The 24,730-nt window shown below is 41.5% G+C and overlaps 1 protein-coding gene across 1 annotated transcript in view; it reads left to right on the forward strand.

The window, feature by feature from the left end:
- The first annotated feature begins 249 nt into the window (after window positions 1-249).
- The window catches only part of ERCC6L (ERCC excision repair 6 like DNA helicase), a 33,852-nt gene continuing 9,371 nt past the window's right edge, over window positions 250-24,730 (forward strand). The window contains exon 1 of the mRNA XM_016219078.2: window positions 250-344. Within this exon, the coding sequence (XP_016074564.2) occupies window positions 277-344 (68 nt within the window). The 5' untranslated portion in view covers window positions 250-276. The remainder of the gene's footprint in view (window positions 345-24,730) is intronic.

The raw sequence follows: 24,730 nt of genomic DNA on the forward strand, positions 1-24,730 counted from the left end.
GAAAATGCTAGAAAAAAACAAGAGGACACGCCCACCCCGCGCCGCCGGGGCGAGACCATCTCTGAGCTCCAGCGGGCGTACACGCAGGCGCGCGACCTTTGAAGGAAGTACTCAGATGGTGGCGCCCCAACGTGAAGATGGGGATTGGCCAGCAGGAGGCTAACGGTTGGCCCCTCTCCTTCCCCGCCCCCTTTCCATGCTTACAGCGCATGCGCCGGGCGTGGGCGAGCGAAATTCAATTCCTGGTGGAGATAACTAGGACCCGAAGTGACGGTCATGGAGGCGTCCCAAGGGTTTGTGGAAGCCGAGGCTTTAAGCCCAGAGCAAGCTGCCCTTTATCTGAGGTATGTCTGCGCCGCTGAGCGGGTCTAGCTCGCAGGCCCTTGCGGGGAGTGGAGGGTGAGGGCAGGGGGGGTCTCGGACCCTCCCAGGGGCCTAAAACTGCTGAGGTGGAGCCTTTTGAGACAGTCGCCCGCATTCTCAGGGCGCGGGAATCTGCTCAGATTTCTAAAGCCTGGGGAGCCCCCCAATGCCCCTTTTGGGGGTCAAATGACTCACTTTTATGAACTCATTAAGAGCCAGAACTTCAGTTGATCAAGCCTTTCTTGAGTCTTTTTTTTTTTAATGTATCTTTATTGATTTCAGAGAGAGGAAAGGAGAGGGGGAGAGAGAGAGATAGAAACATCAATGATGAGAGAGTCATTGATAGAGGCCACAATCTGGGCATGTGCCCTGACCGGGAGTCGAACCCCGATGGCCTGTATCCTAGGTTGACGCTCAACCGCTGAGCCACGCTCGGCTGGGCCTTTCTTGAGTCTTTATAGCCTACCAAGCCCCAGGCCTAGGGAATAAAGAGATGAGTAAAACGTTGGCCTTCCCTTCTAAATTGCTTATAATCTAGTAGTGGAAAGGGATAGGTAAACCTATAATAATAAGTGCTGTAAGAGGTATAACGTGCAAGGCATAGTATCTGCGTTCAAGGAGGGAATGGCCAACTACCGGATCTGTGAGCCAAGGGAAGGCCTCATAAGAGGAAGAGACTTTTTAAAAATGTATGTATATCTTTATTGATTTCAGGGAGAGGAAGGGAGAGGGAGAGGGAGAGATAGAAACATCAATGATGAGAGAGTCATTGAGTGGCTGCCTATTGCACGTCCAGACAGGGTGATGGAGCCCGCATCCCGGGCATGTGTCCTCACCGGGAATCAAACCCCGGTTTGCCGGATCCTAGGTCGGTGCTCAGCTGCTGAGCCACGCCCAGCCTGGCTAAAATTTTTTAAATTGTTAAATACACACAACATAAAATTTGTGTTAACGAAATTTGTTTTAACCGTTCTTTAGTGGTACTAGGCACATTAACATTATTCAAACATCACCACCATCCATCTCCAGAACTCTTCATCTTGCAAAACTAAAACTGTACCTGTTAAACAGCAGCTGCTCATTCCCGACTTCCTCAGCCCCTGGCAACCATCATTCTACTTTCTGTTTCTGTGCATCTTGACTCCTCCAGGGACTTCACATAAGAGGAACCATACAGTATTTGTCTTTCTGTGACTGGGTTATTTGCCTTAGTATAATGTCCTCAAGGTTCATCCATGTAGTGTCATGTGACAGGATTTCCTTCCTGTTTAAGATGGAATAATATTCCATTGTATGCATATATTATATATTTTCTTTATCCATTAATGGATACTTGATTAATGGATACTTTGATCTCTTGATTATTGTGATAGTGCTGCTGTGAACATAGATATGCAAATATCTCTTCAAAGTCCTGCTTTCAATTCTTTTAGATATATATCCAGAAGTGGGAATGCTGGATTGTATGGTAGTTCTATTTTTAATTTCTTGGGCAATTGCCATACTGTCCTCTAGAGTAGCTACACCATTTTACATTCCCACAAACAGTGCAAAAGGGTTCCAGTTTTCCCCATTCTAGCTAACACTTATTTTCTGTTTTGTTGTTGTTACTAGCCATCCTAATATTGAAGTGGCACCTCATTCGGGTTTTGATTTGCATTTCTCTAAAGATTACTGATGTTGAGAATCTTTTCATGTACCTGTTAGCCATCTGTATGTCTTCTTCGGAGAAGTGTCTGTTCAAGTCCTTTTTATTTTATTTTTACTTTTTAAAAATATATCTTTATTGATTTCAGAGAGAGGAAAGGAGAGGGAGAGAGAGAGAAACATCAATGATGAGAGAGTCATTGATCGAGCCCGCAACCCAGGCATGTGCCCTGACTGGGAATCAAACCCTGATCGCCTGGATCCTAGGTGGATGCTCAACTGCTGAGCCACGCCCGGCCGGGCTGTTCGAGTCCTTTTTAAATTCGGTGGTTTGTTGTTGTTGAGTTGTAGTTCTCTACATATTCTGGATAGTAACCCCTTATCTGATAGATGATTTGCAGATATTTTCTCCCATTTTTTTAGGTTGCCTTTTCACTCTGTTGACTGTGTCCTTTGATGCACCGAAATTGTATTTTTTAAAATTTTTTTAGAGTTTAGCTTTAATTTATTTTTTTCAATATACTTTACTTTTTTACTGAATTTCTTGGGTGACATTAGTTAATAAAATTATATAGGTTTCAGGTGTACAATTCTATGCTACATCATCTATAGTATTGTGTTCACCACCCCAATCCAAGTCTCCTTCCATCATCATTTATCCCGGCTTTATCCTCTTCTACCTCCCCCCACCCCTTATCCTTCTGGTAATCACCATACGGTTGTCTGTGTCTATGAGGTTTTTTTTTAGAAGTTTTAAATTTTGATGCAGTACAAAGAAATAAATTGGGGCAGTGAACAGTTTTGTCTCCCTTTTCAAAAAAATAATGTTTTAAGGCTGTTAAAGCCAAAGGTGTCCTTACAGAGGAGTAAAAAAGCACATTTTTGGACTAAGTTTCATGACTTCGTTAAGGAAGATTTGGCGAAAACAGATGGAGGCAGTGTAGTGTGATAGAGTGTTGGCTTTAGAGTTGGGCCATTTGGGTTTCACATTGTGGCTTTGCCACCTGCTAGCTAGGAGACCTCAAGCAAGTCACTTGACTTTTCTGACCCTCAGTATTCTCATCTGGAAAGTGGTGATAAGGCTTAAGGCCTTCAGTCCCCTTCCCTCCTTTCTGTGAGCAAGCAAGTGGGCCTTTCAGCTTGCCCTGTGCACTGGTTCCTTAAGACTCCCTCTCATGCTGGCATCTGTCTCATACTTGCTCCCACGTGCTTTCTTCAGAACATTCTCAAATTGTCTCTCTCCCACTGCCCTCAACAATCACCCCCTTATCTCAAGTCATCATTTGCTATCACACTCCAAACCTTTCTTTCACAGTTTCTTTGTCTCTCATCACACCCTATCTCTCATGATCCCCCAAGTCTCATAATTCCTCTTTTACTCCTCTTTCTCAGTGCCTCCCGTGCTCTTCCAAATCCCCCCCTACTGAAACACCCTTACACAAAAAGCATCGCCTTCTCTTACCTTCTCTATTGCTCATAATTCTGCTCCTTGGCAAAATCCTACTCTAACACAATTTTTCTGTCTCTCTCCCTCCCTCCCCTGTCTGTCCCTCTCCTTCCCTTTCTCTGCCTCTCCTGCCTAAGAGATGAAAGAAAACTTCACACTCTCTGCACACCTGCTTTTTTTTTCACACACCTTCATCTTCTGTCACATAGGATAACACTGTCACACATTCTCTGTGTCAGTCCTGCTCTCCCTTGGTGAGCAGCTCCCAGCAGCTCCTCTCTTGCCCACCCTCTCACTCTGATACCCACTGCCTATTTGTGCGGGGGCCATATGCTTCCACTCTGTTGCTCCTCTCACCATTTCCCCTCCCCTCTCTTTCTCTGGCATTCTTTCTCTCCCTCTCCCCACTTCTCTCTCTCTTTCTGTCACCCATTATCTCTCCCTGTTTGTCACCCATATCTGTCACCCACTGTCCCTCTCTGGCACTCATATTCTCTCGCTCTCTTCCATTGTCTCGCTCTGTCACCCACCCCCCCCTTCTCTCTTGCCCACCTGTTTCTCTTTCTGTCACCCACCTGTTCCGCACTGTCATCTACCTGCTCACACTGTCATCCACTCTCACCCACTCACTCTTTCTGTCATCCCACCTTCTTTCTCTCTGTCATCCTCCCCACTCTGTACCTCTGTTGCCCCTTCCCCCCTTTATCTGTCACCCAAGATCTGTCACCAACTCTGTAGTTTTGTTTCTCTATGACCCATTCTCTGTTACCCACTCTTTCCCTGTCACCTACTTTTTTTTCTGTCACTCATCCTGTCATTTACACTCTTTTTTCTCTGTCACTGTATCTTTGTGGGTCCAATCAGGAGGTAGAAGCCATACAGTATATTAAAGCATGAATTTTAATGTAAAGAATTATTAAACCATTAAATGAGTGGCCATATAAAATAAGGAAACTGCATTATGGTACCCTAGGGCTAAGGGAGAGTACTAAGAAAAGGATAAACTTGGAAGGGGGCTCTCTCCCCAAGGCTGAGGCTCAGACCTCCTTGGAGAAGGTATAGTTCCCCCCCCCCCACTGGATAGCAGAGAAGTATGCTGGTTTTCCCAGGCCAGGAGCTGGTATGCATTCCCTAGGCCAGGGGTGGGGGACCTTTATCGCCAAGGGCCATTTGGATATTTATAACGTCATTTGTGGGCCATACAAAATCATCAACTTAAAAATTAGTTCTGAAAAAAGCTCCTAGATTTATTGAATTTTGAGTCACGCCTTCAGTTGCCTTGGCAGGGCCAGACCAAATATGCCTGCAGGCTGGATGTTGCCCACCCCTTCCCAAGGCCAACAGGAAGCAACCTTCTGGAGTGCCGGTTGGGAGCAGGCTTTGAGCAACCCATGGCTTAGACGAGCGAAAGGGGTGGGGCCAGGGGCATAGGCTAGCTGCTGAGAGAACTGGTTTTTATGTAGAGAGGGCTTCAAGAAGCTCATCTCCAGGCCAGGTGGACCCTTCAAGGTCATTGAGGGACTGGGTGTTGGTGTGTGGCTGGCTGATCACTGTGCTGCAGCGGCTGGCAACTTCAGGAGAGCCCCTTTCTCCTGCAATGTCCCTCAGGCGCCCCCTACTGAGAAAACTTGACATTGTCCTGGCTGTAAAGGAGAGGTGCTTAAAGGAATTCTGTCCATTGTCACAGAACAGGTATTGAGGAGTGAATTTGGAACTGAGAGGAAATAAATGATGAGTGGCAGAGTCACCCACCCTCTTTCCTATGTTTCCCACCTTTTCTCTCACTCACTGTCTGTGTCATCTTCTCTTTCTGTCACCCACTTGGTTTTACTCTATGTTGTCCACTCTCTCTTGCTGTCACCCAACCATGTGCTCTCTTTCTCTTTTTCTGTGTCACCCACTACTCCTATTACTTTATTCAAACTGCTTTTGTCAAGGCCACCAATGACTTTCATATAACTAAATAATGGTCAATTTTTAATGCTCATCTTCCTTGACCTACCAGCAGTACTTGATAGAGCTGATCACTTCTCCATGAAACACTTGATTCATTTGGCTTCCAGGACCCCTCATTCTTCCAATGTTCTTCCTATCTCACTGGTTGCTGCTTCTCAGATTCTGCTGAATCCTCGTCATATCCTCAGTCACATTTTCTTCTAACATACTTTAAGTTAAATTCTCAGGCATCATGCATTTCATTTTTAAATACTTTAGTATGCATCTCTAAAAAAAATCTTAAAATCCATCACACTATATCACAACTAACAAAATAAACTAATTCTCGGATATCAGCTAATACACAATCTGTATTTAAATTTTTGAAATGCTTTTAAGTCTTTTTATAATTGGTTTGAATCAGGACCTAAATAAGGTCCACAACACTGAATTTGATTATATTTCTTAAACTTCTTAATCTTGAACAGTCCCTTCCCACCCACCCACCCCCACTCTCATTTCTATGCCAATGATTTTTTTTTTTTTAATGTATGTTTATTGATTTCAGAGAGAGGAAAAGAGAGGGAGAGAGAGATAGAAACATCAATGATGAGAGAGTCATTGATTGGCTGCCTAGCCTGCAACCCAGGCATGTGCCCTGACCGGGAATTGAACCCCGATCGCCTGGATCCTAGGTCAATGCTCAACTGCTGAGCCACGCCTGGCCGGGCATCCATTGCCAATTATTTAGATTAGTCTGTTCGGCTTCCTTGTAGCATCATTAGCTTGTTCTGTCTCCTGTAATTTAAATATAAAGGAGTGGATAAGGAAAATGTGGCACATATACAAAGTGGAATATTACTCAGCCATAAAAAGAAGGAAACCCTGCAATTTGTGACAACATGGATGTACTTTGAGGGCATTATGCTAAGTGAAATAAATCAGACAGAGAAAGACAATACCCTATGGTCTCACTTCTTGTGAAATCTAAAAACAAAAAGCGCCAAGTTCATAGATACAGAGAATAGATTGGTGGTTGCCAGAGGTGGGGGGTGGGAGGTATACAAAATGGATGAAGGTGGTCAACAGGTGCAAACTTCCAGTTATAAAGGAAATAAATCATGGGATATATTGTACAGCATGACAACTATAGTAATACTGTATTGCACATTTGAAAGTTGATAGAATAAATCTTAAAAGTTTCCATCACAATAAAACATTTTTTTCTAACTATGCATGGTGACTGATGTTAACTAGACTTAGCGTGGTGATCATTCCACAATGTATATAAATATTAAATCATTATTTTGTACACTTGAAACTAATATAATAGTGTATGTCAGTTATACCTCAATAAAAAAATTAAGGAACTATTTCAGAGCAAAAAAGATTAAGGTTAAGGTTCAATATCTTTGGCATGACTACTTTATGGGAGAGGCCATGTACTTAATATTACATCATATCAGGAAGCATATAATGTCTGATTTTCCTACTTTTACTAATGTTAAGAAATGGGTTCATTTGGTCACAGGCTGATCCTTTGTTTGCGGGGTTGCATTTCCCCCCTTATAATGGTTAAATAATATTTTGGGGATACTTTAGCATCTTGTGAGTACCTAGTTCCCCATCACCCTTTCATCTATTGATAATCATTGCCCAAATCAGTTATTTCATTAGGGATTACAAAGTGGTGATTTTCTAATTTTGCCATTCTTTTTGTATTCATTAATTGGAATTCTTCTGTAAGTGCTCTTAATGTTGGAGTGTTGGACTGCTGTGTGTGTTTTCTTTTAATTACTCTCCTTCCTTTGTTGATTTTATCTAGGTTCTTGGCTTTAAATCCCATCTTTATGCTGAAAATATTCACATTTTTTTATTTAGTCCTGACCTCTTCTGAACTCCATACTCCTGTATCCAACTGCTTACTTGACATCTCTACTCAATAATAGACATATACAACTTGTCAAAAACCAAAGGACAAAACCACGTGTTCATCTCAATAGGTGCAGAAAAAAACATTTAACAAAATCTAGCAGCCTTTAATGATCAAAACACTCAACAAGCTAGTAATACAAGATAACTTCTTCAACCTGATCAAGGGTATCTACAAAAACCCAAAGTAACATATATAATAGTGAAAGACTGAAAACTTTCCACCCTTATATCAGAAACAAGACAAGGGTGTCTGTGCTTGCTACTTCTATTCAACATTATAATTTGTTATAATTCAACATTGTAATAGAGGTTCTAGCCAGGGCAGTTAGTCAAGAAAAAGAAATAAAAGGCATGTAGGTTAGAAAGAAAGAAGTAAAACTATTTGTATTTGCAGATTGAATGATCTTTTATACAGAAAGGTCTATGAATCCTCAAAAAACTATAAGAGCTAATACGTTCAGCAAAGTTGCATAATACAAGATCATATCAAAATTCAGTTGTATTTTTTTAAATGTTTTAATATATCTTTATTGTTGAAAGTATTACAGATGTCCCTTCCCCCCCATTGATCCCCTCCATCCTGTACCCCCCCCCCACCTCCAGGCCTTCACCACACTATTGTCTGTGTCCATGGGTTATGATTATGTACATATAAGTTCTTAGGTTAATCTCTCTCCAGCCACCCTCCCACCCCTGCCTTCCCTCTGAGAATCGTCAGTGTGTTCCATGCTCTAATATCTCTGGATCTGTTTTGTTCATGGGTTTATTTTGTTCATTAGATTCCACACATGAGTAAGATCATGTGATACTTGTCTTTCTCTGACTGGCTTATTTCACTTAGCATAGTACTGTCTGGGTCCCACCATGCTGTCTCAAAGGGTAAGAGATCCTTCTTTTTTGCAGCTGCATAATATTCCATGGTGTAAGTGTCCAAGAAGATGCTTGATATGATTTCAGTCTTCTTGAACTTGTAGAGACTTGTTTTGTGTCTTAACGTGTCGTCTGTCTTTGAGAATGTTGGACATGCACTTGAGGAGAATGCATATTCTGCAGCTTTGGGGTGAAATGTTCTGTAAATGTCAATTAAATCCATCTGATCTAGTGTGTCATTTAGAGTCATTGTTCCCTTGTTGTTGTTTTTGCCTGGAAGATCTATCCAGTAAAGTCATGGGCTGTTAAGTCCCCTACTATGACTGTATTGCTGTTGATCTTTCCCTTAAAGTCCTCCAGAAGTTGTGTTGTTGTTTTTTTAATTTATCTTTATTGTTGAAAGTATTACAGATGTCCCCTTTTTCCCCATTGACCCCTTCTACCCCACACCCACCCCCTGCCCCAGGTCTTCACCACACTGTTGTCTGTGTCCATGGGTTATGCATACGTGCATATAAATTGTTTGGTCAATCTCTTTCCACCTACCCACCCCCTCTTTCCTCTGAGATTCATCAATCTGTTCCATGCTTCTGTGTCACTGAATCTATTTTGTTCATCAGATTATTAAGTTCTTTAGATTCCACATACATGTGAAATCATGTGATGTTTGTCTTTCTCTGCATGGCTTATTTTGCTTAGCATAATATTCTCCAGGTCCATCCATGCTGTCCTAAAGAGTAAGAGATCCTTTTCCTTTACAGCTGCATAGTATTCCGTGGTGTAAATGTCTCACGGCTTTTTAATCCACTCATCTACTGATGCGCACTGTTTCCAGATCTTAGCTATTATAAATTGGGCTGTTATGAACATAGGGGTGCATATATTCTTTCTGATTGGTGTTTCAGGATTCTTAGGATATATTCCTAAAAGTGGTATCCCTGGGTCAAAAGGCAGTTCCATTTTAAATTTTTTGACATAACTCCGTACTGTTTTCCACACTGGCTGCACCTGTCTACATTCCCACCAGCAGTGTACCAGGGTTCCCCTTTCTCCAATTCCTTGCCAGCACATCATTTGTTGATTCGTTGATGGTAGTATATTTAGATTCTCCTGTATTGGGTGCATATATGTTTACCAGGGGTATATTCTCTTGTTGGATCGATCTCTTTAGTATTATGTAGTGACCTTTATTGTCTCTTGTTATGGCCTTCATTTTGAAGTCTGTTTTGTCAGATATGAGTATTGCTATACCAGCGTGTGTGTGTGTTTTTTTTTTTTCATTTCCATTTGCATGGAAACTTTTTTTACATCCCTTTACTCTCATCCTGTGTGAGTCTTTTGTTCTGAGGTGGGGCTCTTGTAGACAGCATATATTTGGGTCATGTGTTCTTACCCATTCAGCTACCCTATGTCTTTTGATTGGAGAATTTACATTTAAGGTTATTATTGAGAAGGACTTATCTATTGCCATTTTAATTCTTTATGCCCATTTTCTCTCCCTCTCTCTATTGCTACTTATTACAGCAGTCCCTTTAATATTTCTTGCAATGCTTGTTTGGTGGTGATTAACTCCTTTAGCCTTTTTTTTTTTTTGGGTCTGAAAAGCTTTTATTTCACCATCTATTTTGAATGATAGCCTTGTTGGATAGAGTATTCTTGGTTTCAGATCCTTGCATTTCTTTTTTTTTCTTCTTATCTTTTTTCTTTTTTTTAAAATTTTGTTTTTGTTTAAAATATTACAGATGTCCCTTTTTCTCTCCAGTGACCCGTTCCACCCCGTCCCATCCCCCTCCCCAGTCCCTCTCCCCACCATTGTTCCTGTCCTTGGGTTGTGTATATATGCACATAAATTCTTTGGTTACTCTCTCCCCCTCCACCCACCCGTCCTCCTCCATCCCTCTGACATTCATCAGTCTCATCTATGCTTCCATGTCATTGAATCTATTCTGTTCATCAGTTTATTAAGTTCTTTAGATTCCACGTATAAGCGAGATCATGTGATGTTTGTCTTTCACTGCCTGGCTTATTTCACTTAGCATAATTTTCTCCAGTTCCATCCATAATGTCCCAAAGGGTACAAGATTCTTCTCCTTTACAGCTGCGTAGTGTCCATGGTGTAAATGTCCCACAGCTTTTTTATCCACTCATCTACTGATGGGCACTTGGGCTGTTTCCAGATCGTAGCTATTATAAACTGTGCTGCTATGAACATCGGGGTACATATATTCTTTCTGATAAATGTTTCAGGATTCTTAGGATACATTCCTAGGAGTGGAATCACTGGGTCAAAAGACAACTCCATTTTTAATTTTTTGAGGAACCTCCATACTGTTTTCCATAGTGGTTGCACCAGTCTGCATTCCCACCAGCAGTGCACTAGGGTTCCCCTTTCTCCACACCCTCGCCAGCAGGTGTTGTTTGTTGATTTGTTGATGGTAGCCATTCTGACAGGTGTGAAGTGATACCTCATTGTGGTTTTAATTTGCATCTCTCTGATGATTAGCGACCTTGAGCATTTTCTCATGTATCTCTTGGACATTTGTATGTCCTCTTTGGAGAAGTGTCTATTCAAGTCCTTTGCCCGTTTCTTAATTGGGTTGTTTGTCTTCCTCCTGCTGAGTAATATGAGTTCTTTGTACACTTTGGAAATTAACCTCTTATCAGATTCATCCTTGGCCAATATGTTTTCCCAGACTGTGGGGTTCCTTTGTATTTTGAGGCTGTTTTCTTTTGCTGTACAGAGCTTTTTAGTTTGATGTAGTCCCATATGTTTATTTTTTCTTTTGTTTCTCTTGCCCAGGGAGAGGTATCAGTGAAAAGTCCACTACGTGGGATGTCTGTGACTTTACTGCCTATGTTTTCTTCCAGGATTTTTATGGTTTCATGACTTACATTTAAGTCTTTTATCCATTTTGAGTTTATTTTTGTGTATGGTGAAAGTTGGTGGTTTAGTTTCATTTTTTTGCATGTATCTGTCCAATTTTCCCAGCACCACTTATTGAAGAGACTGTCTTTACTCCATTGGATACTCTTGCCTCCTTTGTCAAATATTAACTGACCATAGTGGCATGGGTCTATTTCTGGTGTCTCTGTTCTGTTCCATTGATCTATATGCCTGTTGTTGTACCAGTACCAGGCTGTTTTGATTACAGTGGCTTTGTAATGCAGTTTGAAGTCCGGTAATGTGATCCCTCCCAATTTGTTCTTTTTTCTCAAGATGGCTACAGCTATTTGGGGCCTTTTTTGGTTCCATATAAATTTTCAAAATGTTTGTTCTAGTTCTGTGAAATATGCTGTTGGTATTTTCATAGGAATTGCATTGAATTTATAAATTGCTTTGGGTAGTATGGACATTTTAATGATATTAATTCTTTCAATCCATGAGCATGGTATGTTATTCCACTGTTTAAATTTTCCTCTATTCCTTTTTTCAGTGTCACGTAGTTTTATGAGTACAGGTCTTTTACATCCTTGGTTAAGTTTATTCCTAGGTATCTTATTTTTTTAGTTGCAATGGTAAATGATATTGCTTTTTTAGTTTCTGTCTCTGAAAGTTCATTGTTGGTGTATAAGAATGCCATTGATTTCCGGATGTTGATTTTGTATCCAGCTACCTTGCCAAATTCGTTTATCAAATCTAGTAGTACTTTGATGGAGTCTTTACGGTTTTCTGTGTACAATATCATGTCATCTGCAAATAATGACAGTTTTACTTCCTCCTTATCAATTTGGATACCTTTTATGTTTTCCTCCTGTCTGATGGCTATGGTGAGAACTTCCAGTACTATGTTGAATAAGAGTGTTGAAAGTGGACATCCCTGTCTTGTTCCTGTTTATAATGGAAATGGTTTTAGTTTTTGCCCATTGAGTATGATGTTGGCTGTAGGTCTGTCATATATAGCCTTTATTATGTTGAGGTATTATCCCTCTATTCCCATTTTGCTGAGAGTTTTTATCAGAAATGTGTGCTGGATTTGGTTGAATGCTTTTTCTGCATCTATTGATATGATCATATGACTTTTGTCCTTCATTTTATTTATGTGATGTATCACATTTATTGATTTGTAGATGTTGTACCAGCCTTGCATCCCTGGAATAGATCCCACTTGGTCATTATGTATGATCTTTTTAATGTATTGCTGGATCCAGTTTGTTAGTATTTTAGTGAGGATTTTAGCATCTATGTTCATCAGGGATATTGGCCTGTAATTTTCTTTCTTTGTAGCATCTTTATCTGGTTTTGGCATTAGGATGCTGCTGGCTTCATAAAAAGAGTTTGGGAGTTTTCCCTCCTCTTGAATTTTCTGGAATAGTTTGAAGAGAATAGGTGTTAATTCTTCTTTGAATGTTTGTTAAAACTCGCCTGTAAATCCATCTGGTCCAGGACTTTTGTTTGCTGGGAGTTTTTTGATTACTGCTTCAATTTCATTAGTTGTTATCAGCCTATTCAGGTTTTCTGCCTCTTCTTGATTCAGCTTTGGAAGGTTGTATGCTTCTAGGAATTTGTCCATTTCCCCCATGTTGTCCAATTTGTTGGCATATAGTTGCTCATAGTATTTTCTTTTTTTTTTTATTAAATATATCTTTATTGATTTCAGAGAGGAAAGGAGAGGGAGAGAGAGAGATAGAAACATCAATGATGAGAGAGTCATTGATTGAGCCCCCAACCCGGGCATGTGCCCTGACCGGGAATCGAACCCCGATCGCCTGGATCCTAGGTTGGTGCTCAAACGCTGAGCCACACCCGGCCGGGCGCTCATAGTATTTTCTTACAATCTTTTGTATTACCCTTGGGTCACTTGTTATATCACCTCTTTCATTTCTGATTTTATTTATTTGTGCCCTCTCTCTTTGTTTCTTACTGAATCTGGCTAAAGGTGCATCAATCTTATTTATCTTTTCAAAGAACCAGCTCTTGGTTTCATTGATTTTTTTGTATTGTTTTTTTAGTCTCTATGTCATTAATTTCTGCTCTGATCTTTATTATTTCCTTCCTTCTACTTCCTTGGGGCTTTTCTTGCTGTTCTTGTTCTAGTTCTTTTAGTTGTTGTGTTATATGGTTCATTAGAGGTCTTTCTTGTTTCTTGAGATAGGCCTGTAATGCTATGAATTTTCCTCTCAGGACTGCTTTTGCTGTGTCCCATAGATTTGGGGTTGTTGTCTGTTCAATTTTGTTACTTTGGATGAAGTTTTTGATTTCTTCCTTGATCTCTTTGGCAACCCATTCATTGTGTAATAACATGCTATTTAGCCTCCATGTGTTTGAATATTTTTGAGTTTTTTTATAGTGGTTGATTTCTAGTTTCATGGCATTGTGATCCGAGAAGATGCTTGATATGATTTCAGTCTTATATTTGTAGAGACTTCCCTTGTGCCCTAACAGGTGGTCTATTTTTGAGAATGTTCCATATGCACTTGAGAAGAATGTGTATTCTGCTGCTTTGGGGTGAAATGTTCTGTAAATGTCAATTAAATCCATTAGGTCTAGTGATTTATTTAAGTTCTGCATTTCTCTGTTGATTTTTTGTCTTGATGATCTGTCCAATGCTGACAGTGGGGTGTTAAAGTCCCCCACTATGATTGTGTTGCTGTCAATCTCCCCTTCAAAGTGCCCGAAGAAATTTTTTATATATTTAGGTGCTCCTGTATTGGGTGCATAAATGTTCATAAGGGTTATTTCCTCCTGTTGGATTGATCTCTTTAGTAATATGTACTGAGCATCTTTGTGTCTTGTTATGGTCTTTATTATGAAGTCTGTTTTGCTACTCCAGCATTATTTTCCTTTCCATTTGCATGGAATACTTTACTCCATCCCTTCACTTTTAGCCTGTGTGAGTCTTTTGCTCTCAGGTGGGTCAGTTGTAGACAGCATATATTTGGGTCCTGTTTTCTTATCCATTCAGCTACCCTATGTCTTTTGATTGGCCCATTTATTCCATTTTCATTTAAGGTTACTATTGATATCAACTTATTTAATGCCATTTTTCCCCTTTATGCAGATGTACCTTTCTCTCACTATTCCTTCTTTTTCTTAAAGTAGTCCTTTTTGCATTTCTTGCAATGCTGGTTTAGTGGTACTGAACTCCTTTAGCCTTTTTTTTTGTCTGGGAAGCTCTATATTTCCCCTTCAATTTTAAATGATAGCCTTGCTGGATAAAGCAATCTTGGTTGCATGGTCTTGCTTTTCATTACTTGGAGAACTTCATGCCACTCCCTTCTGGCCTGAAGAGTCTCTTTTGAGAAATCAGCTGTCAGCCTTATGGGGGTTCCCTTGTAGGTCACTGCTTGTCTCTCTCTTGCAACCCTTTATATTTTCTCTTTGTCCTTGACATTTGCCATTTTAATTATGATGTGTCTTTGAGTGGGTCTCTTTGGGTCCCTCTGGTTTGGAACCCTCTGTGAAGGACTTGTGTGGCTTTCTCCTTCGCCAGCCTATGGAAGTTTTCTATAATTATTTCCTCTACCAAGTTCTCTATCCCTTGCGCTCTTTCCTCCCCCTGTGGCACTCCTATAATACAAATGTTGTTTTGCTTCATGTTGTCCCAAAGCTCCCTTATACTGTCCTCATGCTTTTTTCTTTTTGCTGCTTTGATTGTGTCATTTTTTTCTACCTTGTCTTCTAAGTCACTTATTCTATCCTCTGTTTCATTGAGCCTGCTTTTAACTCCTTCCAATCCATTCTTGATATCAGATACAGCATTCTTTGTCTTTGTCCTAGTTTTGCTTATGGTATGTATCTCTTCATGTTTTCACTAAGGTCCTCGATCTTATCATCTAGTATCTTCTTAAGTTACTTGAACATCGTCATCATCAGTACTCTGAACTCCATTTCTGATAACTTGCTTAACTCCATCTCATCAATGTTTTTTTCTGGCGATTTTCCCTTTTCTTTAATTTGGGGATTGTTTCTTTGTCTCCCCATTTTGGTAGGTCTTAGTGTTTGTATCTATATATTAGATATATTTGCTGTCTCCCAGTCTTGTGGGATGGGATTTTGTCTTGTGGGTCCAGTGGAGCCCAGAGGTGTGTTTTCCTAATACCTCTGAGCTCTTTGCTCTAGGCGTGTCCCTCTTGTGGGTGTCCCTTTTGTGGTTTCTTTATGGTCTCCTGTGTGGTTGGGTCTGGATTGTCGTTGTTCAGTCCTTGGGAGGACCCTCCTCTCAGATTGGCTAACTGTGTCTCAGCCCCAACCTCGTCGTGTAAGCTGTTGTACGGGTGTTGGCAAGGCAAGACAATACACACCTGAACTTCCTGGAAACAAGAGGTATCTTACAACATATCTTGACAGTCACAATGAAAACAACCAATGTGAAAATAGAACTGGGAGAGTAAAGGGAGAATACACACACACATAAAAATGCTTAAAAAAAGAGAGAAAGAAAAGTAACGCTTAGAGAGAGAGAGATGTATATTATTGTTAATACTAGTGAAAATTTGGAAAACAATAATAAACTAAAATGTAAAAAATAGAGAAGCTACTGAGAGATAACAGAAGCAGAGAAAAGATTCTGAAAGAAGGGCCAGCAAAAAATTAAGGGAGAGAATAGGAATAGGGTAATAGTTGAAAATGAGAAAACAAAAATACAATAAAGAGAATAAGAAACTAACAATAGAACAAGAAGACAGGAAGACAGAAGGGAGGATAACAAAAGAATGAAAGAAAAGTATAAAAAGAAAAAGAAAAAAAAGTTATGCTAATGGATCGAGAGGAGAGAGAGATATACAGCCCAGGCAGGGACGGAGTCCAGTAAGAGATTTGGTGGAAACTATAGAGGGAAGCTGTAAACTTGGTGATAATGATATAGTCCCAGTCATTAAGCAGGGATATCAAGAAAGTCTTGATGTTAGAAGCAAGGATAAAACAAAACAAAGTAAATAACCAAAACAAAACTAAAAAGCTAAGCAAGACAAAATTCTTTTATAAAGAAGAGGGGGGAAAAATTTCATTAAAAAATGTTTAAAAAAAATTATTATAAAATTTAAAAAAGAAGAAAAAACAAACTTTCTCCCCCTTCTCTTCTTCCTAAGGAAAAAAGAGAAAAAATAAACCCACAAACAAAAAACAAACAAAAAAATCCCAAAACCAAAAAAACCAAAACCAAACCAAACAAAAAAACAGAAGAAAAAAAGGTAGTCAATCAGGTGAGTTTCTTCTGGGCAACTTATGTTTTCTGAGGGTCACTGTTTTGTATGCTTATTTCAGTTCTCCTGGGAGGTGTTTGTGTATCAGCCAATGTGAGGAGCTGTCTAGGTTTCACTCTGGTGTCCTTAGGTAGATGGTTGGTCTGAGGCTCTGTGGACCACCTCCTCTTGTCAACTATTTTGCAACCTTGTAGTTGCCTGGTATTACTTCAAAGTCTTCTGTAGAGTCTTTAGGGTGCAGGGTGGCTAGTGTAGCTCAGGATATCACTCCCCTTACTTAGAGGTTTCGCAGTCAGGTCCTCACTCTGCGGGCGTTAGTCTCTGCTCCATCTCTGCTCCACCACCAGTTCCTCAGTCCCTACCTTGTCCTCTGATTCTAGTTCCCCATGCTCTGGCCTGCTGAAGCCTCAGATTGATTTCAGCCTGTTGCCTTTTCTGTATGGGCCGTTTCGGCAGCCTGGGCTCAGTGGGTTTGATTAAGAACACATTCTGGTGAGCCCTTTGCCTGACCTGTCCCCTGCAGGGGTTTTCAGCTTTTCCTCCAGCTCCCAAACAACAGTCCCTAAGAGTCTTATTCTTGCAATGTCCTCCTATGAGCTGCTCTCCCTTCGCACTCATGACTGTGCCCTGTGGGTGTGTCTGAGGCTTCAGTGATCTGGACCCGCCCCTCAGACCATCTACTGTGCAGATCCCAATCCCAGCCTCCTCTGGTCTGTCCGCACAGTGCACGCTGGGAAGGTGGGAACCAGTTCCTCGATCAGACTCACAAACGCACAAAGCAACACACAGGCAGAAAGTCCGCCCTGCAACGTCCCGCTGCCTGTGCATGAAGGCACCCAGTGGGAGGGGACCCAAAGTCAGATCCACGCAGCTCCCCGCACCTCTGGTCTCAGCAAAGCTGGGGCGGCTTCACATGCCACCATGGCGCCCCTCAGGGCTGGTCACCGATCCCAGCCTCTCTGCACTGGGAGCTCAGGGCCACCAGGGCGCCCTTCAGGTCTGTCACTGATCCCAGCCTCTCCGCACCATGAGCTCAGGGTGGAAGGGCTCCTCCCCTCCCCTGCACCACACAGACTCAGTGCTCTCTAGGGCTCAACACAGTGCCCCACAGGGAGGCAGAGGGTCCCTGTGTGCGGCTGCTCAGCGCAGTTCCTTAACACTTGGGTGCCTCAGACCTTGGGACAGCCTTCCCTATGATCGGCACCCCTGAGCACTAGACACCACTAGAAGCTTTGTTTTGCTAGGATGGCGCCATCCGCTATCAGAGGCTTTGTTTCCTAGGAAGGCGTCCATCCTTCCGGGACTCACCGCTTCTCTGGGTCCCTCTGCCCTGTGCACAGGGCGCTCCTTCCCCTCTCGTCGCCCTGGGTATGAGATCCCCGCTTTTGGATGCTGTCCGCACTCCCTCGGGGAGGGAGCGTTGCAGCCTCCAAGCCTCCAGGCTTGGAGCCCAGCACAGGCTTCATGGAGGACTCCCCCTTCCTATGCCCCCCCCCCCTTACCGGACTCCGTGATGTTTCTTCGGTGCTACCCACTCGCACTTCATCCACTCAGGTATGTTTCTCTGGTTTTTCCAAGCTGGCTACGTAGGATTTTAGGAGTAAAGAGTCCGTGGCTGGGAGTGGGGGCCCTCTGCTGCTTCTCACAGTTCTGCCATCTTCTCATATTTTTCTTTAAAATGTTATAAAGTAGCCGGGTTGGAGTGGCTCAGTTGGTTGGAGTGTCCTGTGCACTGAAAGATTGCCGGTTGGATTCCTGGTAAGGAAACATATCTGGGTTTTGGGTTCGATTCCCAATCAGGGCACCCCCTTCCTCTGCACCAAGGGGAGCCGTGGAAAGCCGAAACCTTCAGGGCAGCTGCTGTCTCCCGCACCGTGGCCAGGGGTCTCTGGCTACCCTGCAGCCACCTCCTCAGACCGCCGTAAGATCCTTGCTTTTCATTACCTTGAATACTTCATGCCATTCCCTTCTGGCCTGTAGAGTTTCTGATGGTAAGTCAGCTGACAGCCTTATGGGGGCTCCTTTGTAGGTAACAGATTACTTTTTTCTTGCTGCCTTTAAGATTCTCTCTTTGTCTTGAATTTTTAGTGTTTTAATTATGATGTCCTGGCTTGGGCCTCTTTTCTTCTTGCTTGGGACTCTCTGTGCCTCCTGAACTTGTGTGACTTTTTCCTTCACCAGGCTAGGGAAGATTTCTGCTATTTCTTCAAACAGGTTCTCTAACCTTTGCTTACTTTCTACATCTTCTGGCACTCCTATGATGCGAATATTGTTACGTCTCATGTTGTCCAATAGCTCCCTTAAACTGTTCTCCTGAGTTTTGTTTGCTTGTTTTTAATACTTATCCCAGGATATTTTTTCTATTACTTTTCAGAGAGAGTGGAAGAGAGACAGAGAGAGAGAGACATTGGTTTGTTGCCTCCCTCACATGCCCTGGCCATGTGCCCCATCCAGGGCTGGGGATCAAGCCTGCAACCGAGGTACATGTCCTTGGCTGGAATTGAACCCTGGACCCTTCAGTCCATGTGCCACTGCTCTAAGCACTGAGCCAAACCTGCTAGGGCTGTCCTCCTGTTTTTTTGAATTGTTTTTTCTTTTTGGTTCTCTGAGTGATTTTTTTCTACCCTGTCTTTTAATTCTCTGATTCAGTCCTCAGCTTCCCCTGATCTGCTGTTTATTCCTTCCATTTTTTAAAAAATTTTTATTATGTCACTCTTAATTTCCTTTATAGTTTCCATATGTTTTCTTATGTCACTGAGCATCCTTATGATCAGTATTCTGAACTTTTTATCTGATAGATTGCTTATCTCCATTTCATTTAGTTCTTCTTCTGGAGAATTCTCTTCTTCTTTCATTTGGGGCTTGTTTTTTTTCTCTGCATTTTGGCTGCCTCTTTGGGTTTGCTTCTATGTATTAGGTAGGCCTGCTAGGACTCCCAGTCTTTTTTGATGGTCTCATGTAAATGCCAATGTCAGATACTGTTTGTGACTGGGCTTGAGTACCCTGTTTGAAGCTTTCAGCAATCCACAGCTTATGGCTGCCTCTGCTGAGGCTGGGTGCGTTTGGAAAGGACCTAGATGCCCACCAAGGTCTGCTTTTCCAAGCCCTGGGCCCAGAAGCAGATTAGGCAAAGACTCAAAGCACCCAGAGGCTGATAGTTATTCAGTCTCTTAATGAGCCTCAGGCTATAGACCACCACAAGGCTGTATATCACAGCAAGGCATCAATGCCAAGTTTTCAATGGGTGGGGCAATTGCTTTCCCCCCTACCACCCATGTAAAAGCTACCTGGATGGTAAAGGCCTTCCTGAGAAAGATTTCCTCTGCAGTATGGCCGAATGGCTCTGCACAGGAATCCAGAAAGGTGCCCTCCTAGATCTATCTTCAGAGCCCACAACCCTGGATTCTCCTCACACCACTCTGGTCCACACTGCCCTCTATAGCCCAGGGTGAGTGGCTGCACACAAAACTTTGTGTATTGGCTCTTGAAGAGAATTCGTGCATTTCCAGCTGTCTCTCCCTGGCAGACAGAAACCCCACTACTTTTCACAGCCAGATGTTATGTGGGCACCTTTCTTAGTTATGGTGCTCTGGGCTGGGGAGCCAAGCTTGGGGTTTAGACCCCAAGGTCCTCAGTGGGAAGCCCCCACAACTGAGATATCCCTCAGGAACTTCAACTTCTGCTGCTGCCTCTGGGAGCCCAGGCAGCCCTCTCGTGCTTCTGCACTTCTTCCCAGTCTCTCCTTTATGTCCTTGGTTATAAGGGTTCTCTCCAGCTAGTCTGATTCAGTTGATTATTCAGGATTTTTTTTTTTTTTATAATTTAGTTGTAATTCCAGTTTGGTCCTGGGAGAGTATCAGTGTAGCTTCCACTTAATCCCCTGCCATCTTGGCCCCCCTGTAGTATTTCTATACATAGCAGTGAATGAAATTAAGAAAACTATTTTTTTTACAATAGTACCAAATAGAATAAAATGTTAAGGAATAAATGTATCCAAGGAAGTGCAAGATTTATACACTGAAAATTACAAAACATTGTTTAATGTGTTTCAAGGAGACGTAAATAATTGTAAGGATAGCCAATGTTCATGGATTGGAAGACTTAATATTGTTAAGATGTTAGTACTCCCCAAAGTCATATACATACATATTCCAATGCCATCTCTGACAAAATCCCAGTGTTTTTTTTCTTTTGCAGAAATTGGCAAGCTATTATAAAAGCCTTTTGGAAATGGAGAGGACCCAGAATATACAACACAATATTGAAAAAGAACAAAGTTGGAGGACTCACAGTTCCTTGTTTTAGAACTTATATAGAGCTATTATAGTCAAGACAGTGTGGTACTTGTGTAAGTACAGACATGGAGTTCAATGGAATAGAATTTAGAGTCTAGACTCTTCTTTCCTGGAACAACATAAAACACCCATACTTCAGGCATTTTCTAGCTGTGGGGATCATGGTTGCTATTGTGTGTTTTTTTTGTGTGTGGGTGTATGTGTGTTTTTGGGTTTTTTGTCCACTCAACAAGATATGAAATCTACCTTTTTTTGGTGATATATCTTATCCCCTGGTCACTAGGGTAGACAAGTAATACTCTTTAAAACTTTTGTTCTGAAATATAAGACATATATAGAAAAATGTTTAAAACGTAAAAATATTCAATTTAATGAATTATTATTATAACCACCACTTAGGTCATGGTTTGTTTTCAGATTTACATTCTTAATGGAAGGTCTTGTCTACTTCCCCACTGATATGGCCTGGAGGTGAATTGAAGGCAAACATGAGGATTTGGGACGTCTTTCCAAACAACCCTAGCTTTGTTCAAATTCTGGAATAAATGCTTGCTTGAAGCCCCAGAGTTTTGCACTCCAATGTGATGGTTAACTAGATAACCTTGAGCTGGAAGATTTGGGGGGGTCTAAGTATAGAAGTCTATACCTACTGTAAAAGAAGTTAATATTGTTCTTGGAGAATTCTTCATTTTTAGTTAGACTTTATCTCAAAGGGCCAGTCAGGATGTTTGCCCCCAAGTGCTTCCCAAAATAGTGAAACTTTTTCCTGCTGAGGACATTGACTGGTATGATCTATCTGGATGCCAAAGCACATCTACTGTGCCAGAAAAAAGGATAATTTTGGTTTTGGCATAATTATTAATCAACTGGGTTTTTTTCCAGAATAGCTAGCAGGTTCATCTGCTTTCTGAGGGCATGTTGATAACATGTAAGAGGATGCTGTCTTCCTGTTTATTCTGCCAGAAGTTTGTTTACCCAGTTCAATCAAAGTTACAAAGGCAGTGGACCAGATCCCTGCCTGCCTTTACCCACTTTGAAACAGGCCTTGCTCTTCCTGCCTGCTTGTATTCTCTTTGCGAGATGGTATAAAGGACCTACAAGAGCACTAAGAACCTTGGATACCTTTGGGGCCATAGATTAGTTTTGCCCATTCCAGAACTTTATGTAAGTAAAATCACACTGCTTCTACTCTTATGCCTGGCTGCTTTGGCTCAACATGGTTTTGAGATTCATACATGTATGAATTCATGCATGGATTAATGCATCTAATTCTTTTTTCTTATTGAGTAGTATCGCATTGTATGAATGTACCACAGAGTTAATCCAAGCTGGACACTTGGGTTGTTTCCAGTATTGGGATATTAAGAGTAAAACATTGTAACTGTTTGATTTGTTTGTGTGTGTGTATTTTTAATTCTTAGATGTCCATCTCACGAATGAGGCAAGGCTTGGAAAAGCTACTTATTAAATAATCAGTAGTACTTGCTATTGGACTTAAATGTGAACCATATTCTCTAGTTTATCCCAGAAGTTGCTACTTAAGTTTGTATTTATAAGTGATTATTATAAATTGTTTCCCACTTGATTAAAATGGTCATCCCTGGAAGTAAGGACAAAAGGTGACCATCTTCCCTGGCTAGTTCTTCCATGAACTGGGCTTTTGATGGACTGCTTTCCAGTACTGGCATTCAGATCACCTGCAGTTTTTATATCAGCCACACACATTTTATTGATTCTGATTCAGAATCAAAAGACTTACTAATTGTGTCTGCTTACACCTTAACAAGGGGACTGGATACTCAGAGAGATGTCAGTGAGCTCCTTATCAAGGAGGAAGATCAGGATAGGGGGAAGGACATTAATAACTACTCACCTGCACTGAGATTAGCAGCCCCTGCACCCAACCAGAGGCCTAGTGCTTGGTGGCTAGGTTAGAAAACAGAGCAACTTCTGGTTGTATGGCATGTGAAGCAAAGTTTTATTGGATCGGGGTCTTTCTTTTCATTTAATTCTCTATCCTGTTACATTCCATAAGAACATCATAGAGAATGTCCCAAAGGGCCCCTCCAGATTAAGGAAAACCTAGTGCTTATCTCTGCGATCTAAGCTTGTGTCTTGCCAGCTCCTGATTTGCAAACACTTTTGCTGGCCTTAGCTTTTTGTAGTGTAGGTACAGTATGGCTAATTGGTTTCTCCAGGTAGGAAAACTTCAGCATCTAAGCCTGTCAGTCTCTCTGTGGAGAAAGCAAGCTTCTAAAGGTATCGGCCAGTTCTGAAGGGTGGTAGATGGGATAGGATTGGATTGCTGAGTTGTTGGCTATGGTTGAAGAAGATGTTTGCATCCATGGAAACAGAAAGAGCTTTTGGGCAGAGATGGTTTTAAATGGCCACTTGGGTAGGGTTACTTATGGCGAAAACCTTTAGGTGGGTTTAGGACCCATGGAGTTAGCCATTCTGCCAATGAAAGGGTAGCTTTGCAGGTATAGGACTTGTAGCCCATGTTTAGTGGTTGTATGTTTTTCCTCCAGGAGTTGTATGGACGACGCTCCAACCAACTGAGCCACCTGGACAGGGTGGATTACAGAGTTGTGCAGCCAGTAGGCTCTTTTCTTCCTTTTTCCTCCTTTTCATCTTTTCATTCAGTTGACTTCTACTATCTGGTCCTAAGATCTGATTCCTGTCCCTGTTCTCAAGGAGTTCACACAAACAGATGTTTTTTCTTTTTAAATAAACTTTTAATATTAGAGTACTTTTAGATTTACAGAAATATTGCAAAGATAGTATAGAGACTCCCCATACACCTTGCACCTAGTTTCCCTTATTGTTAACATCTTACATTAGTATGGTACATTCATTACCATTAATGGACCATCAGAGATACATTATTATTAACTAAATCCATACTTTATTTGGATTTCCTTAGTTTTTACCTAATGTCCTTTTTCTGTTCCAGCATCCTATCTAGGACACCATGTTACATGTAGTCAGTCATCTGTCTCTTTAGGTTCTGCTTGTCTGTGACAATTTCATAGACTTTCTTTGTTTTTGATGACTTTGACAGTTTTGAGGACTATTGATCAGACATTTTGTAGACTGTTCCCTCAGTGGGATTTGTCAGTGCTTTTTCTCATGATTAGACTGGGGATTTCGTTTTTTGGGAGGAAGACCACAGAGGTAAACTACCTTTCTCATCAAATCTTATCAAGGGTATGTACTATCAACGTGACTTACCATTTTAAAAAATATATATTTTTATTGATTTCTAGAGAGAGAGGAAGGGAGAGGGAGAGAGAGAGATAGAAACCTCAATGATGAGAGAGTCATTGATCGGCTGTAGCCTGCAATCCGGGCATGTGCCCTTACTGGGAATCGAACCCCAATCTCCTGGATCCTAGGTTGATGGTTAACCGCTGAGCCACGCCCAGCTGGGCGTGCCTTATCATTCTTGATGTTGACCATGATCACCTGGCTATCCTATTTGCCAGGCTCATCCACCTTAATGTTACTCTCCCCCTCCACCCCCCCATCGCACCCTTGCATACTATGCTCTTTGGAAGGATGTTGCTATGTATACTCCACATTTAAGGAGTAGGAGTTATGCTCTATATCTCCTTGAGGGTGGAGTAGCTACATAAATTATTTGAAATTCTTCTTCATGGGAGATTTGTCTCTTCTCCTGTATTTATTTATTCATTCATTTATATCAATATGGGCTCAGATATTTATTTTATACTTTGAGTTTTAATCCTATACTACTTTATTTTATTGCTTAAATTGTTCCAGCTTTGACCATTGGGAGTTCTTTAATTTGGCTCCTGTGTCTGTTTGATATACCTCCATAATTGTAGGGGGTTGGGTTTTTGGGGTTTTTGTGTTGTTGTTGTTGTTTTAGCACTTCCTCACTGCCTTACACTACAAGATGTCCCAGTCTCACCGTATGGATTTCTTGACCCAGTGCTAGAATCATTTTCCCAAGGAGGCCTGGTTCCTCTTATTGGAGAATGGTATTAGAAACTAAGATTTAGATGCTAGGGTTGCTCGTTGCTACTGGGGTTTCCTTGCTTGGCCTTCTCAGCTAAAGGAGCAAGGAAATATG

The sequence above is a fragment of the Miniopterus natalensis genome, chromosome X, assembly GCF_054644295.1.
Source record: "Miniopterus natalensis isolate mMinNat1 chromosome X, mMinNat1.hap1, whole genome shotgun sequence".
In the NCBI taxonomy this organism is placed as follows: Eukaryota; Metazoa; Chordata; class Mammalia; order Chiroptera; family Miniopteridae; genus Miniopterus; species Miniopterus natalensis.